At 63.7% G+C, this 15,343-nt stretch overlaps 2 protein-coding genes across 4 annotated transcripts; both read left to right on the plus strand.

The window, feature by feature from the left end:
- The first annotated feature begins 5,704 nt into the window (after nt 1-5,704).
- LOC135402826 (signal transducer and activator of transcription 5B) lies at nt 5,705-11,508 on the plus strand. 3 transcript variants are annotated; one of them, XM_064636299.1, is made up of 18 exons: nt 5,705-5,835; nt 5,952-6,108; nt 6,189-6,278; nt 6,457-6,631; nt 6,706-6,836; nt 6,926-7,077; nt 7,149-7,304; nt 7,390-7,569; nt 7,704-7,791; nt 7,891-8,013; nt 8,165-8,257; nt 8,426-8,632; nt 8,831-8,925; nt 8,992-9,122; nt 9,813-9,983; nt 10,180-10,231; nt 10,467-10,574; nt 10,643-11,508. In XM_064636299.1, exons 1-18 carry the CDS (start codon nt 5,708-5,710, stop codon nt 10,767-10,769), a joined length of 2,364 nt encoding a protein of 787 aa, XP_064492369.1. In that variant the 5' UTR covers nt 5,705-5,707; the 3' UTR covers nt 10,770-11,508. The 3 variants fall into 3 exon arrangements, with proteins under 3 accessions (XP_064492369.1, XP_064492370.1, XP_064492371.1); XM_064636300.1 differs by having other exon boundaries at nt 9,813-9,968; XM_064636301.1 differs by lacking the exons at nt 10,180-10,231; nt 10,467-10,574 and having other exon boundaries at nt 9,813-9,968.
- A 483-nt stretch (nt 11,509-11,991) lies between these two features.
- GHDC (GH3 domain containing) lies at nt 11,992-15,173 on the plus strand. The gene is made up of 8 exons (XM_064636315.1): nt 11,992-12,254; nt 12,337-12,467; nt 12,558-13,134; nt 13,387-13,570; nt 13,659-13,730; nt 13,857-13,990; nt 14,123-14,211; nt 14,330-15,173. The coding sequence occupies exons 1-8, from the start codon at nt 12,038-12,040 to the stop codon at nt 14,528-14,530; spliced, it is 1,605 nt and encodes a 534-aa protein (XP_064492385.1). The 5' UTR covers nt 11,992-12,037; the 3' UTR covers nt 14,531-15,173.
- The last annotated feature ends 170 nt before the right edge of the window (nt 15,174-15,343 follow it).

Here is a 15,343-nt window from a genome sequence, read left to right on the forward strand (position 1 = left end):
GAGCCAGGGGCTGTGCTGGATGTGGCCTCAATGCTGGGGGCTGGCGCAGGACCTGTGGGACCCTGGGGCTGTGCCCTCAGTGCAGTGTTACAGGGGCTTGAGGTGGGTCATTATTAGTGTGGAGGGAAAATCCCTTCTTTAAGTTCCCTGGCATGTCCCCTCCCAGGCAAGGGCCAGAGCCTGCCTGAGCAGGGATGCTGCAGGTAGGCAGTGGCTGTGTGCCTGCCCCAGGATTCCTCCACCAAGCCCGGGGGAAGCCCCAAGACGTCAGAGCCAGCTGTGCCAGCCCTGCTGTGCCAGCCCAGAAGTGCCACACCCGGTTAATTCGGCTGCTTGGCCCCAGGGAGCCAGGAATACTTAAAGCTCTGCCTGGCCTCTCTAATCCTGTCTGGGGGTTTATGGCAGAGGCAGCACCGATGCTGGCAGGGACTGGGCTCCCCATGGCGAATGTCCTGCAGGCTCCATGCACCTCATGGGGCTGGTTGGGTGCTGCACAGTGTGTCCTGCCCACCAGTGCTGGTCCTGCTACATCCTCAGTGTCTGGGGGAATCCCACCACTGGCGGGACAGCACCTGTATCTGGCTGTGGCTGCCCTGGGGCGGCTCTTGGTGCACCAGGGTGGTTTTTCTTTCACGGTCCCAGCCCTTGCATTCAAAGGATTTTGCTGGGATTTTGTTTGGTATTTTGGTGGTTTTGGTTTGACCAGGTTTCTAGGCCTCTGTGGTTGGAAGAGGAAATCTGAAGAGTGGAGAAAAACCTTTCCCAAGGATGGCAAGTGCTGGCAGGCAGGCACAGCCACTGGCCTGTGGCGTGAGCAGAACTGTTGGCAGCCCCTGTCCCTGATCCCTGAGATGCCTGTCCCTAGCTGGGGCACCTCTGCCTGTGAGGGGCTGGTGTCCCCCCTGGGCAGCATCAGGTCACATGTGAGGTTTCCTTGTTCCTGTAACAGTTCGAATTCTCCATTTTTGGTTCCCAGAGTTGCTGGGACACCCAGCTGGTCCTGGTGCTACTAGTCCTGGCTCTGCCCACTGGTTGTGGAACCCACTGCCTCTGCCCTAGGGTGGCACATTTTGTTAACAGAGCCAGCATTACCTCCTTCATGAGCCCCACAGTGCCTGGCCCCAGATGTTTCCAGCGTGGGCTGGGGCACTCAGCTGCCTCCTCCCCGATGGCGCCAGGGTGAAGCCGTCGGCTGCTACCACTTTCTGTGGGAGAAAAACAAACCCCATCAAAGCACAGAGCTTCTAGAAGGAGCTCGCTCCCGTGCCGGCTGCTGCCTCCCAGCCAGAGCTGGAAACCACAGGCCGGTGTAAAACATGCGAGCAGCCCTGGGCCCTCTGTGCTGACTCTGCTGTGCCCTGGTGCCCCCAGCCCTGGCTACAGCTGTGAACAGGGCCTGGGTCTGGGGGCTGCTCACCAGCACCTGGGTGTTCTCGGTGCAGGCTCTACCCCGATGCCATGTGCTGTGGGGGTGTGAGCAGAGCTGGGAAGTGCAGATGAGTGGGTCCTGTCTCCCCCTATGCCGAGTTCCTGCACTGGTCCCTGGCGTCCCATCCCTGGCTGCTGGCCAGTCATGGGGGCTCATGGGGGTCAGCACCGCCAGTCTGCTGGGGACAGAGGCTGTGCTCACTCTGGCACCAGGGAGGTGTATGGGGCCGAGCAGGAGGGTGTGCTGGCCCCGCTCCCCAGCCGGCACCCCACAGGCAGCCGAGGCAGAGGTGGCTGCCAGCAGCCCAGGGCAGGCTGCCCTGCGCAGGCAGCTGACATTTTGGAAGGAAATAGCTGCTCTCTGCTCCTTCCTGTAGTGCGCAGCCAGCGAAACGGCCGCCTGGGAGCCCGGCTGTGCCGGCAGCACCAGCCTGGAGCCGCGGCCGGGCTGCCCCGGGTTCGGACACTGGAGAGGCGCGTGGGGCAGAGCGGGGTGAGTGCGGCTGCAGGACGGGGCACCCCGCACCAGGCTCCAGGGGGTCCCTGGAGCGAGCCGGGGTGGGCAGGGGGACGGTGCGGGTGGAGGGGTGGGTGTCTGTGTTGGTAGAACCAGAGCCCTTGCGTGTGCAGAGCGGCCGCTCTCGAGGGCCGTCCGCACCGTCCCCCGGGCCTGGCTGGGGGCTGGATCCTGCCCTGGAGGGACCTTGCTTGTGGCTGCCCACCTTGGGGGCTGCAGGAGACCCTCCCGCCGGGCCCGCCGCGGGCAGGGGCAGCGCTGGCAGGGGCAGCCCCGGAGCCCCCCGGCGGCACCACCGCGGGGCTGCGGGTCCGGCCCTGCGGCCGCGAGCGGGGCCGGCTCTGACCTGGAAGCGATCGCGGGCTCCCGGAGGTGCCGAGAAACCACGTGTCCGTGTTTACTGCGGCGGGAGGCGCAGCGGGCGCAGGGCCGCCGCCGCCGGAGCCCCGCGCCGGGCCCCTGCCAGGGCAGGACACCGCTCCGGAGAGCCCCGGGCCGGGAGATCGACGGGCGAAGGGCAGTGCGGGAGCCGCCGCGGCGGAGGGGCTGCGTGTGTCCGGCGCGGGAGTGGGGTGGGGGGTTACAGCCAGAGCCTTTTGCTGTGGTCCCCCCAGGGCTTTGCGTGGCCCTGGGCCCCTGTCTGGTCCTGCAGGGCATGGGACGGGGTAAGGGGCTGCTGTCGAGGGCTGTGCCAGCACCATGGCAGGGGTGTCCTGCCCTCGGAAAGGTCCTCGGGATGGCTGTGTGCAGAGAGCATCCCGTGGCTGATTGCAAGGAGCATCCCGTGTGGAGCATGCCCCAGCCCCAGGGTGACTGCTGCCTGTGTCTGGGTTTTGCCGTGCCCATGACACGTGAGAAAGTGCCACTGCCGGCCTCACCCCGTGAGGCATTTCCCTCCTTTTGTCTGCCCACGGATGTACTCCGGCTCTCCTGCAGCTTGGGACCTGTTGCTGGCGTCAGCCCGCTGCCACTGTGGTTGCAACCCTTCCCCGCTGTAGTCACATCAGTCCCCTGGCTGTCCCCAGCCCCAGCGGTGCTGCCAGCCTCCCCCACCATCCTCTTCCCCAGTGCTGTCTCCAGCCCTCTGAGAGCCCCTTTTGGGTGGGTTTCATGGATTTTACATCGGGTTTGGCAGTGCCTCCGCATTGGCAGCGGGTAGTGGGTCTGTCAGAGGCAGAAGCAATGACTGCTGGCGTCTCCCTTCCTCTGCACGGTCCCTGTGGTGCTGGGGTCCCTCCCCATGGCACTGGGGTCCCTCTCCTCAGCCCTGGTCCTACCCCGGGAAGCTGCTGCCTGTGCCTCTTTGCAGGCGATAAGTCTCCGGTGAGCGCGTTGCTGTGGCTTGTCGAGTGCTGCTGGTTAACCGAGCTGCAGTGACGGGTGGGTTCCAGCTCGCTGCCAGCGAGTAAATGCAAAGTAGCCTAAACCACTACAATTATCTGCCTGTTGCAGTTGTTGGAGTGCGCGCGGGGCTGGCGGCTGCAGCACAGCTGACCCGTGGCAGCGCTTGAGGCTGCGGTGGCTCTGCCGCGGTGCCGGAGCCACGGAGAGCGCCGGGGCTGATGGGCTGGGTGGTGGCACTGAGGTGGTTGAATACCAGTCTCTGGGCACAGGGGTGAATCCATCCTCGGCTTCCCACCCCTTGGGCAGTCAGTGGTGCCACTGGAGAATGTGGTGCTGGAGAGTGGTGCTCAGCATGGTCCAAGCCAAGGCAGTGGCTGCGAGCAGCAGCTGGGCACAGAAGGCAGGGCTGCCTGGAAAAGCTGGCAGTGGTGGCTCTGGCTGCACAGTGGGACCATGGTGCTGCAGCTCATGCCAAAACTGAGCTGCTGCCTCAGCCTTACTGAGTCTCGGGGCCAAAAGCCTCATCTGCTCATGGCAGGGAGCACTGGCGGCTTGTGTTGGGGCACTCAGGGCACCCTGCAGCCCACAGGGAGGTTTGGTTTGTCAGTCCACAGGTGAGACACAGGAAACCAAAATGAGGTGCCTGCAGAAATGTCCACTGCTGCATTGACAATGCCCATGGAGGTTGTGCCCAAGCCTGGCACGAGTGGTGTTTTGGGGCACACACCAGGTGAGCGGTGCCACCATAGGTGGCTGCATGCTCCCTTGTAGAGGCAGATGTGATGCTGGTGCTCCTGCTCCCAGGCTGGTGCTGGCCTAGCACAGTGCCTGCTGGCTTCACCACAGACCAGCTGGAGACTCGTTGCTTAACAACACACTGGAGTGGAGTAGGAAGTGTTTTGTCACCACAAAATGGGAAGAGATCACCATTTTCTCGACAGGCAGGGCAGCATCTGTTTGCTCTGTGTCCATGCAGATGTCCTTGCAGTGCTGGGGACTTCATTTTTTTGTGTCGTGATGGCACCATCATGGCCATGGCTGTTCCTGGCCCTGCCACCGCTGCCCCTTATCAAGCATCCTCAATTTCCAACAGCAGCTTGTCCTGTTATTGGCCATCCCACCTTTCCTTTCCTCCTTGCTGGCGTTCTTATGCCTCCCCAGGCTCCTCCTCGCCAGCAGCATTTCCAGCTTGGTGATTTCTGTGAATGTGGAAATGTTCCTCCCATTTTATAGGGGAAAAATTCATTTTTAGCCAGCTCTGGGTTATTGTTCCTCTTCCTGCTCAGGGGCGGGTGTGCCGAGCTCAGGGGCTCCAGCCATGGCTGCTCCTCTCGGACCCGCTGCCTCTGTCCCGCAGCGCGTGCCCCTGACTGGGGGACCACACCGGCTTTTCTGGAGCTGCGTGGGCCATGGGGTATTTCTGAGGCTGAACAAAGTGCTTTGGGGAGCTGGGGAGGCACAGCCCCCACTGGCTCGGTCCTTCTGCTTGTCACCAGCCAGTGCAGTGACCAGGTCCTGTGATGATCACTCGGCCTTGGGACATGGCGTGAGGCCTCCCTCACACCTCTGCCCAGCCCCTCCGTGTGGTGCCAGATCCCAGGCAGTTTGGGTGTGAGTGTATCTAAATGCTATTTACTGCTGCCTCCTTGTCTGGGGGGGCCTTGAGCACCATTGCATTACCCTCAAACACTCAGCCACAGGTGTGACTGCCCAGGGGATGCACTAGGTTTTGGTAGAGGTGCTGTCTCCACTGTCCCATCCCTGGCTGCCCCATGGGAACTGAGGCTGAGTGGCGGGTGGAATCTGGCAGTGCTCCTGCATGGAGCTAGAGCCGCCCCAAAACTGCTTTGAGAAGCTTTGTGCATGTCCACCAGGACATAGGTCATACAGTGGCCCTGGGACCAGGGAGCTATCAGGGTCTGTGGTGCCACGTGGTCCCTTGGGGCTGGGACTGCTTCTGCCCATCAGCACTGCCAGGGTGTGGGCAGGAGCAGGGCGAGCGCAGGGGGGGCCTCTGCTCTGCGTCACCCTGGATTCCTGGCCAGCCCTCCCTCCCCTCAGCCCCGTTTCCTCATTTGCGTGGCCAGCGATGGCTGCGATCCCGTGGCACAGTGAGGGGAAATGAGAACCATGTGGAGAGGCCGCGCAGAGGCGCGTCCCTGGCCCCGGGCACCCCCAGGGTTCTTCCTAGAAAAGAGGGGGTGACTCAGAGCCAGGGTCCCCTGCCCCCACACACCCCTTCTTTCAGCCACTGGAGACGGCGCTGGCAGCACCAGAGACTCCAGAGGCTCCTGCAAAGGAGAACACGGAAACTCCTGCAAAGGGTGTGGGGACAGCTGGGGCTGGACTCGGCACAGCACAGCGCCTGCCTGTCTGCCACGGGTGCCCTGACAGCCCATCTCCTGCAGGTGCTGAGCCATGGCGGTGTGGATCCAGGCCCAGCAGCTCCAGGGCGAAGCCCTGCGGCAGATGCAGGCACTCTATGGGCAGCACTTCCCGATCGAGGTGCGGCACTACCTGTCACAGTGGATTGAGAGCCAGGCATGGTAAGCTGGGGGTCCTGTCCCCAGGGGGGTGCTGGGCTTGGCAGCAGCTGCCTCAGGGGTGCCAGTAGGTGCCCCCCACCAATAGGCTGCCCTGATGCTCTCTGCTCCATGTGTAGGGACTCCATCGACCTCGACAACCCCCAGGAGAATGTGAAGGCAACACAGCTGCTGGAGGGGCTGATCCAGGAGTTGCAGAAGAAGGCAGACCACCAAGTGGGCGAGGATGGCTTCCTGCTGAAGATCAAGCTGGGGCACTACGCCACACAGCTGCAGGCAAGTAGGGGGCCGCAGGTGGGAGTGTGAGACTGGAGGGTCCCTGCCCTGTGCCTGGCTGAGGCTGTGCTCTCCTACAGAACACGTATGACCGGTGCCCCATGGAGCTGGTGCGCTGCATCCGGCACATCCTCTACCACGAGCAGCGGCTGGTGCGGGAGGCCAACAATGTGAGTGGGAGCTGGGAGGGGTGAGGGAGAGGGTCCCACAGGGTTGGGGGAATGCTCAGGTGCTCCAGCATGATGAGGGGAGCAGCCCTGAGGCAGGGGGTGCTCTGGGTGCCCCCAGCACCCAAGGAAACAGGGAGGGTCCCCTTGCAGTGCTAAGCATGCCCCGTGCCCTGCACAGAGCCCCTCGCCTGCTGGCTCCCTGGTGGATGCCATGTCCCAGAAGCACCTGCAGATCAACCAGACCTTCGAGGAGCTGCGGCTCATCACACAGGACTCGGAGAACGAGCTCAAAAAGCTGCAGCAGACACAGGAGTACTTCATCATCCAGTACCAGGAGAACATGCGCCTTCAAGGTGGGTGGGGGGCTGAGGGGTGTGGGGCCGGGGCACTGGCAGGGCTGGCCCTAATGCTGTGACCTGTCCCCCAGCCCAGTTCTCCCAGCTTTCTCAGCTGGGCCCCCAGGAGCGCATGTCACGGGAGACGACACTGCAACAGAAGAAGGCGTCGCTGGAGGCCTGGCTGCACCGGGAGGCCCAGACACTACAGCAGTACCGTGTGGTGAGTGATGCCACCCCGTCCCCCGTGATGCTGTCCTCTGCTTCCTGTGCTGCTGTCCCTGTGCCCCATGACACCATCCCACCTTGCAGGACCTGGCTGAGAAGCACCAGAAGACGCTGCAGCTGCTGCGCAAGCAGCAAACAACCATCCTGGATGATGAGCTGATCCAGTGGAAGCGTCGGCAGCAGCTGGCAGGGAACGGGGGCCCACCCGAGGGCACCCTGGACGTGCTGCAGACGTGGTGGGTGCCTGGTGGGGCAGGGCGGGAGGGGGTGCTGAGCTGCAGCACGTGCTGAGCCCTGCTCCCCTCAGGTGTGAGAAGCTGGCGGAGATCATCTGGCAGAACCGGCAGCAGATCCGCCGGGCTGAGCACCTGTGCCAGCAGCTGCCAATCCCAGGCCCAGTGGAGGAGATGCTGTCAGAGCTGAACGGCACCATCACCGACATCATCTCTGCCCTGGTCACCAGGTACTGGTGGGGTCTGGGTGGGCTGCGGTAGTGGGTGGGGTTGGCCCTGCTCTGCCCACCCCCACTGATCCTCCTGCCCCCCCAGCACCTTCATCATCGAGAAGCAGCCCCCCCAGGTGCTGAAGACACAGACCAAGTTCGCAGCCACCGTGCGGCTCCTGGTGGGGGGGAAGCTGAACGTGCACATGAACCCCCCCCAGGTAAAGGCCACCATCATCAGTGAGCAGCAAGCCAAGGCCCTGCTGAAGAACGAGAGCACCCGCAAGTAATGCCGGGGGCTGGGGGGGTGTAGTGGGGGGCTGGGGCTGCCAAGGCAGTGGGGAGCACGGCAGGGGGGGGCCTGCACCTCAGATGGCTCCCGGCCCTGGTGGTCCCCTGACCCCTGCATTCTGGTGGCAGCGAGAGCAGTGGGGAGATCCTTAACAACTGCTGTGTGATGGAGTATCACCAGGCCACTGGAACACTCAGTGCCCACTTTCGTAACATGGTGAGTGCCCCTGCCTCCCCTCGTGTGCCCTCATGTCCCCCTGTGTTCACCCTGGTGTCCCCATCTGTTCCCCTGTGCTCACCCCTCACATCCCTGCAGTCCCTGAAGCGAATCAAGCGCTCGGATCGCCGTGGGGCCGAGTCAGTGACGGAAGAGAAGTTCACCATCCTCTTCGAGTCGCAGTTCAGTGTTGGTGGCAATGAGCTGGTCTTCCAGGTGAAGGTAAAGCCACCAGCCATGTCCCCTCTGTAGGCCCTTGGTGAGCCACAGACACCATGCCCACAGTGTGGGGCTGGGCTGGGGCCATAGGGTGCCCATGGGCGATGCTCCTGTGATGCCCCACAACCCATTCTGGTCTCCTTCCTCCTGGCAGACGCTGTCCCTGCCTGTGGTAGTGATCGTGCACGGGAGCCAGGACAACAATGCCACGGCCACTGTGCTCTGGGACAATGCCTTTGCCGAGCCCGTGAGTGCCAGTGCCATGTGGGGCAAGACAGGCCCTGTTCGCCCCAGGGGGCTGTGGGAGTTGGGCTCAGCCTCCTGGGGGGCTCCAGGAGTCGGGCTCAGCCTTCTGGTGGGACATGCCCAGTGGCAGCAGGCAGAGCTTGGTGCTGACCTCTCTCTCTGCCCCCAGGGCCGCGTGCCCTTCGCCGTGCCCGACAAGGTGCAGTGGCCGCAGCTCTGCGAGGCGCTCAACATGAAGTTCAAGGCAGAGGTGCAGAGCAGCCGTGGGCTGACCAAGGAGAACCTGGTGTTCCTGGCACAGAAGCTGTTCAACAGCACCAGCTCCCACCTGGAGGACTACAGCAGCACCACGGTGTCCTGGTCCCAGTTCAACCGGGTGAGCAGCCTGGAGCCTGTGCAGGAGAGCTGTGGAGTGCCCCCAGTGCTTGTGCTGGAGGGCTGTATGGGGCATGTCCACCTGGGAATCCCACAGTCCAGGTCCCTGAGTCTTTGCTGCTGCATCCAATGGCTTTATTGTGTAACAGCGGCTCCGAGGCTGGTGGCAGGAGTGCTCATTTTCTGGGGATTTCAACAGGAAAACCTGCCTGGGAGGAATTACACCTTCTGGCAGTGGTTTGACGGGGTCATGGAGGTGCTGAAGAAGCATCTGAAGCCGCACTGGAATGACGGGTAAGAGCCGCCCTGTCCCGTGCTGCCCAGGCCAAGCCCCCTGCCCTGACGCCCTGCTCTGCCTAGGGCCATCCTGGGCTTCGTCAACAAGCAGCAGGCACACGACCTGCTCATCAACAAGCCCGACGGGACTTTCCTCCTGCGCTTCAGCGACTCAGAGATTGGTGGCATCACCATCGCCTGGAAGTTTGATTCCTGTGAGTGTGTGCCGGGTGCTGGCACCCCCAGACAGTGTCCCTGGCCCCCACCTTGTGCTTGGCTGTCTCATGCTCGTGGGGTACTGGCAGTGCCATGGCAGGCACGCTAGAGCCTTCCTTGGGAAAGGGGCGAATGCAAGAGCCCACGGGATGCCTCAGCTGCCCTGTGGGGAGCAGCGCTGCCCTCACTCACTGCACCCATGGCAACACTGGGCCCGAGCACTGGCGAGAGCAGGGAGTGACTGGGCTGAACCCTCCAACCCAGCCCTGGGGACTGATGTGGGCTTTACGAAATGCAGTGACTCTGTGGTGCTCCCCGGTGCGGGGATTTGAAGGGGTGGCCTGACCCCATGCAGGAGTCTGCTTGTTGCTGTTCTCATGAGAGCGTCCTTCGGAGGGTCGTGTGGCTGAGGAACACGGCAGAACCCCACAGAGCTCCTGTGGCCAGGGAACTCAAACTCACCCCCTCTGTGTCTGGATGAGGCCAGACCTGCCTTGGGTTCACTGTGCCTCCTGCCTTATCCCATTTTCTGGCAACACGTGCTTTGTCCTCAGCTGTCACCAGGGGAGGGATGCAGCGTGGGACATGCCGTTTGCTCCTCGATGTGACCTCACAGCCCGTGTCCAGAACAGGACCAGGAGCCACCACTGGCTCTGGACATCACCATGGTCCTCGTTCTTGTCTTGCAGCTGAGAGGATGTTCTGGAACCTGATGCCTTTCACCACCAGGGACTTCTCCATCCGCTCCCTGGCCGACCGCCTTGGGGACCTCAGTTACCTTATTTACGTGTTCCCCGACCGGCCCAAGGATGAGGTGTTCTCCAAGTACTACACGCCGGTTCTCTGTGAGTCCACGCCAGGTAGCGCTGTCCCTTCACCCCATGTGTGTCCCCTCCTTTGTGCATCCAGCTGGCGTGGAGCTGGGGCTCACAGCATCCCCCACCCTGGGGCTTGCACTGGCCCCACAGGGGCTCTGCAGCTGAAGCCCCCAGCACTGCCACAGGTTCACAGCATGAGCAGGATCCTGGGGCCTCAGCGCTGTCTCCTTCCCTCTAGCTAAAGCCGTGGATGGATACGTGAAGCCACAGATCAAGCAAGTGGTGCCAGAGTAAGTGTGACACCAAAGGCAAACCCTGGGCAGTGGGTCCCATGGGATTTCCCCTGTCGAGCTGGCAGGGGTGACCAGCAGCCCAGGGCACTGTGGAGCTCAGCTGCCAATGGCCACATCGGTGCTGAGCCTTGGGAGACGCTGTTCAGAGGGGGTGAAAGTTTCCAGAGCGTGACTTCACCCCCGGGGTGCCCATCCTGTCCTGTGCCAGCACTCATGAGACCTGTCCCCACAGGTTTGTCAATCCATCAAGCGATTCTGCCCCTGGAGGGGCCACCTACATGGACCAGGCGCCCTCGCCTGCCGTCTGCTCCCAGCCCCATTACAACATGTACACCCAGAAGTAGGTATCACATCCCCTGCCCCCATCCTGCTGCAGCCGGTCCCCTCCTCACCCCCTGCCTCCTGCAGCCCCGACCCCGTGCTGGACCCTGAGGGTGATTTCGACCTGGATGACACGATGGATGTGGCGAGGCACGTGGAGGAGCTGCTGCGGCGCCCCGTGGACAGTCAGTGGATCCCTCACGCCCAGTCGTGACGGGCAGGCACCTGGTCCCTCGCCACTGGCCCTGGCGCTGCGGGGACTGTGCTGTGTTTGTGTCTCTGTGCTGGGGGGGCGGCGGGTGGGCTCTGCCCCCAGGATTTGCTCCGTGCTGCCCTGAAACACAGGCTGGCGTCCGGCTCTTTGGTGTTTATGCCCTTGTATAAACGGCAGCGGATTTGTCGCATGGTTTTCCTGTATGTTCCTTTTAAGAGGCCCAGCTTCGGCTTTCCGCTTCCGCCAGCACCGGCCCCGCAGCCCCCTGCTCCCCCTGCGGGGCTGCTGGGGCAGGGGCTGGGAGCCCGGCCTCAGGTTTGCTTTCGCAGTCGTCACTAAGAATGTACGTGTCGCCTTCTTGTTCTCCCCCGCGGCTCTGTTCCCAGGGGTGTGTTGGGGGCATGGAGTGGAGCAGGGGTTTGGCCGGGGCTCCCCCTCGCCGGTGCTGCACTCTGCTCCACAGTGGCGGGGTCCCCTCCCCAACCTCATCTCCTCCTCTGGCCCCCAAGGATGCAGGAGCCCCTCCGGCCTCAGTGTCCCCTCCAGAGCTGCTGCAGCACGAGGGTGGCAGGCTGCAAGGGCACCCAGCGAGGGCAGTCGGGTGGGCAGGGGGTTTGGAGGAGCAGAGCCCTCTGCCCCCCACCTCTCCCCTTGCCGGGGCGGGAAGCTCTGGGGTCCTGGCCATGTTATTTTTCTACCACAGAGTAAATAAAGCACGGAATATTTTTATAACACAAAAGCTCTGGGTTCCAAGTGTGTCTTCGGGCAGAGGCAGGTCCCTCCAGGGGGCTGCATGCTCTCCATTTCCAGCTGGTGTACCGAGTGGATGCTGGGGCCAGGCCCAGCGTTTGAGGTCCCCGTCTCCGAGGGCAGGGGGATCGGGCCTCCCCTGGCACATGCAGGACGGATCCAGAGGGCTCTGCCCGGGCCGGGGGGCAGCCCTAGAGAGCAGCGGATGGGATGGGGATGGGGCTGGAGCCATTTTTGCAGGCAAAAAGTGAAGCAAACCGGACCAATTGCCCGGTTTTTCCAAAGAAGGAACTTCCTCTTGATGGGGGAGCAGGGGGTCCTGGTTCGGCCAGCGGGGCGGGGGTCTCCGGGGGTGCTGTGGAAAGTTGAAAATGAAAATAAAAGTAGAGCGGGGGGGGGGGGGGGGGGCGGTGCCGGGCGCGGTAATTCTCCGTCATTCCTGCCGGAGGCGGAATAACCGGGGGCCGAGGAAAGTCCGGGGCCGGGTCCCTGCTCGGGGGCGGCGGTCGCTACCCGGGATGCTGCCGGCGCTGGCGGTGGCGGTCGCGGCGGCGGCGGTGGCCGTGGCCGTGGCTGTCCCCGCGCTGCGGCACCGCCTGGTTCGCTCCGCGCTGCGCTGCGCCGGGGGCCGGTACCGGCGGCGGCTGGAGGCGCTGAGCACCGACGTGCGGCTGAGCCAGGAGCGGCGGCTGCGGCGGCTGCTGGGCACCGGCCCCGGCCCCGGCCCGGCCGGCGGTGAGCGCGGGGCGGCGGCGCGGGGGGCTGGATGGCGGGAGCTCCCGGAGTTGCCCCCCTCACCTCTTGTCTCTCCCGGCAGGCTCCGAGGAGTTACGGGAGCGGCATCCCCTGGGGCAGCGCTGCCGGGACGGAGCGCCGACGGATCCAGTTTCTCCGCTGCTCCCCTGGGCTCTGCTCCGCAGCTGCTGGGACACCGACCCCGCGCTGCAGGTACGGGGGGCAGCGGGTGGGGTGGGCGCGGACCCTCGTGGCGTCTGACCCCCGCGGGGTCTGCCCTTTTGACCCCATCTTCCCCCGCAGGGGTCCGTGCTCTACCTGGATGCCCTCGGTGCCGCTTTCCCGCGGGCGCTGACCTGCCGGGGCACAGCCTTGCTGCACTGGACCCCCGGCTGCCCCTGCACCCCGGCGGGGTGGCCGTTGCCCACCCTGTACTGCACCCCTACCCCGGCAAGTGCCCTGCCCTCGCGGGCCACCGCCCTGCGAGTGCAGCTGCTTTTTGCCCTGGGGCAGCGGGGGCTGCACGTGCTGGAGGCCGGGCTGGCAGCCGAGCTGCGCGACGCGCTGGCGGCCCTGCACGATGAGTGGCCCCAGCTGGCCCAGGAGCTGGCACTGGGCAGGCTGAGCCCCCAGCCCGGGCTGCCTGAGGAGGTGCGGAGCCAGCTGCAGGCACTGCTGACCCCCGACCCTGCCCGGGCGGCTGAGCTCCGCGCTGAGTGTGCCCGTGGCTTCGAGGGCATCGTGCGGCGCCTGTGGCCACAGCTGGAGGTGGTGGTGGTGAGGTCAGCACACAGCACAGAGCGACTCTACTGCGACGCCCTCCTCCAGGCTGACTGCCAGGGGCTGCCCATCTACTACCCCTTCTACCAGGCAGTGGGAGGTAAGTGTCCCCCATGCCAGGGTGTCCCCACAGTCTGCCCCAGGTGCATGCAGGGAACCGCTGCTGTATGGCAGCACAGATCCCCCTGCCCCAGCAGACACCGGTGCATCTCTCTACTACATCCCCTTCCTGCTCCCCAAAACCAGCGCTGTGCTGGCACCAGCAAAAAATTCCCCCTTGGACCAGGTGATGCTGTGTGGGCAAGGACAGAGGGTCTGAGGGCTCACACTGACACACACTGACTCTGCCCAGCCCTGCTTGGTGTGAACCTGTGGCCAGAAGAGCCAGTGCCCCAATTCCTGCTGTGCCCTGACTGGGCTTTCTTCGAGTTCCTGCCCTGCCCTGCAGAGGAGGAGCCACGGACGATGCTGTTGGATGAGCTTTGGGAGGGACGAGAGTATGGGCTGGTTGTGACAGCCCAGCCAGGAGAGTACAGGTGCTTCCTCCCTGCTGTGTGGTCCTGGGGGACCACTCACTCCAGCCCCACACACCCAGCTCTCCCTCACACTCCTCTGCCCACACAGGTGCTGTGCTGGGGAGGTGCTGAGGGTGGCTGGCTTCCACAAGCAGTGTCCTGTGGTGGAACCTGTGCGGAGGTGAGGATACCCCAACCCCTGCCCCTCACCTCGGGGAGCTGTGAGGGGGCCCTGTAGCAGGCAGGGTCTGTGGCAGTGGCAGTGGCAGAGGGTGGCAGTGACTCACCCCAGCCCCATGCGCTGCAGGGAGAGCCAGACACTGAGTGTGCGGGGTGAGAGCATACCTGAGGAGCGGTTCTGCCAGACCCTGTGCCGTGCCTTGGGCATGTGGCCGGGTGCTCGCCTGATTGACTATGTCTGTGTGGAGAGTAGCCTGCTGGGTGAGTCCCCCTGAGCTGCTCGAGTTCCCCTAAAAGCATGGCTGGCACTGCCCAGGGCTCTGCCGACCCTCCGGGGCCCAGCTGGGCTGAGGGCTGTGGGCAGCTCTAAACGTGCTCATGGTGCTGCTCCAGGCGACTCTTCGGGGCCCTGCGCCCCCCACTACGAGGTGTTCGTGGAGCTGCAGGGCCTGCGGGACCTGTCGGAGGGGCAGCGCTACAAGGTGAGGGGAACGTGGGCTCTGCTCTGGGGTGGCCTGGCAGCCTCTGGGGGGGGGGGTAGCTGACGGGCACCGGGACAATGGTGTGGGACCAGCACAGGCAGCTGCCCTCTCTTTGCAGCTGGACCAGTGTCTCCAAGAGGATTTTCTTGTCTACAAGTCCTTCCGCTTCAAGGGCAGCATTGGGCCCCTGCGCCTGCACCTGGTGAGGGCTGGAGCCTTCACCCGACTGCGGGAGGCACTGGGCTCCCCTGTGCCCATGCCCAGGGTCCTGCGGGAGGAGCGGCTGCTGCAGCTCATTCAGGGCTCTGTCATCTCCTAGGGCAGCCCAGGGGTCCTGCAGCCCACTCACCCTGGGGTTCGCTTGGTGTGCACTCTCCAGGAGGGAGTGGGGCCATGTCCCTGGTGCTGGAGGTGGGGGGGTGAGGGTGCCCAGCTCCAAGGGTTTGGCTGAATGGAGTGGATGGAGGCAGTGAGCTTGACCAAGCCTCTGCTCCCTGCTCGGTGCTGCTGCAGGGATGGAGTGGACACTTGGGAGTGTCATGGGGCAGTGGGGTCCTGCAGCCACTGGATCTGCTCACTCAGTGCCTTGGAGTGCCTGCAGCCACAGTGAAATGGGTGCCTGTGCCTTTCCTGAGGGACACCTCAGCTGTCACAGCCCTGTCCAAGGCAGAGGGCACAATGGAAATCTCTGCAGGAGCAGGAGGAGCAGCAGAGCCTTGGCTCATCACTGCACTGAGTGTTGGGGCCCTGTGGCATTTTGTCCCCTGGCAGGGACACTGGGCAAGGCACAGGTGGCTGGTGGTGGCAGGTGCCATGGAGCAGCCCCAGCCAGGCTCTAGTGCACATCCACTGGTTTAGGAAAGAATAAGCTCCAGCGAGGGATGCTTTTAATGTTTTAAAACCAGAAGCAAAGTAAAGGAGGATTATCTCTTAAAAAATAAATAAAGGGCCATGCTCTGGGATTGATTTTTTATACTATTATTTTTAATCCTCATTAAAGAGATTGCTCGAGCAATCTGACTGCTCTGGGGACTGAGGAGTCACTGCCATTCTTGGGGGTCCTGGGGAAGGGGCAGCCATGAATATTTAACTGGCTCAGCGGCTGGCTGGGCTCTGGAGGCTCCGGGTTCTT

This window comes from Pseudopipra pipra, chromosome 26 (genome assembly GCF_036250125.1).
Source record: "Pseudopipra pipra isolate bDixPip1 chromosome 26, bDixPip1.hap1, whole genome shotgun sequence".
NCBI lineage: Eukaryota > Metazoa > Chordata > Aves > Passeriformes > Pipridae > Pseudopipra > Pseudopipra pipra.

Bases quoted from the DNA above. Each gene is read 5' to 3' on its own strand.
- GHDC (XM_064636315.1), top strand. From the start codon at position 12,038: ATGCTGCCGGCGCTGGCGGTGGCGGTCGCGGCGGCGGCGGTGGCCGTG. The intron at 13,731-13,856 runs GTGAGGATACCC...CATGCGCTGCAG, and splicing joins GTGGTGGAACCTGTGCGGAG to GGAGAGCCAGACACTGAGTG. The intron at 14,212-14,329 runs GTGAGGGGAACG...CTCTCTTTGCAG, and splicing joins CGGAGGGGCAGCGCTACAAG to CTGGACCAGTGTCTCCAAGA.
- LOC135402826 (XM_064636299.1), top strand. From the start codon at position 5,708: ATGGCGGTGTGGATCCAGGCCCAGCAGCTCCAGGGCGAAGCCCTGCGG. The intron at 9,123-9,812 runs GTGAGTGTGTGC...CTTGTCTTGCAG, and splicing joins CGCCTGGAAGTTTGATTCCT to CTGAGAGGATGTTCTGGAAC. The intron at 10,575-10,642 runs GTAGGTATCACA...TGCCTCCTGCAG, and splicing joins TACAACATGTACACCCAGAA to CCCCGACCCCGTGCTGGACC.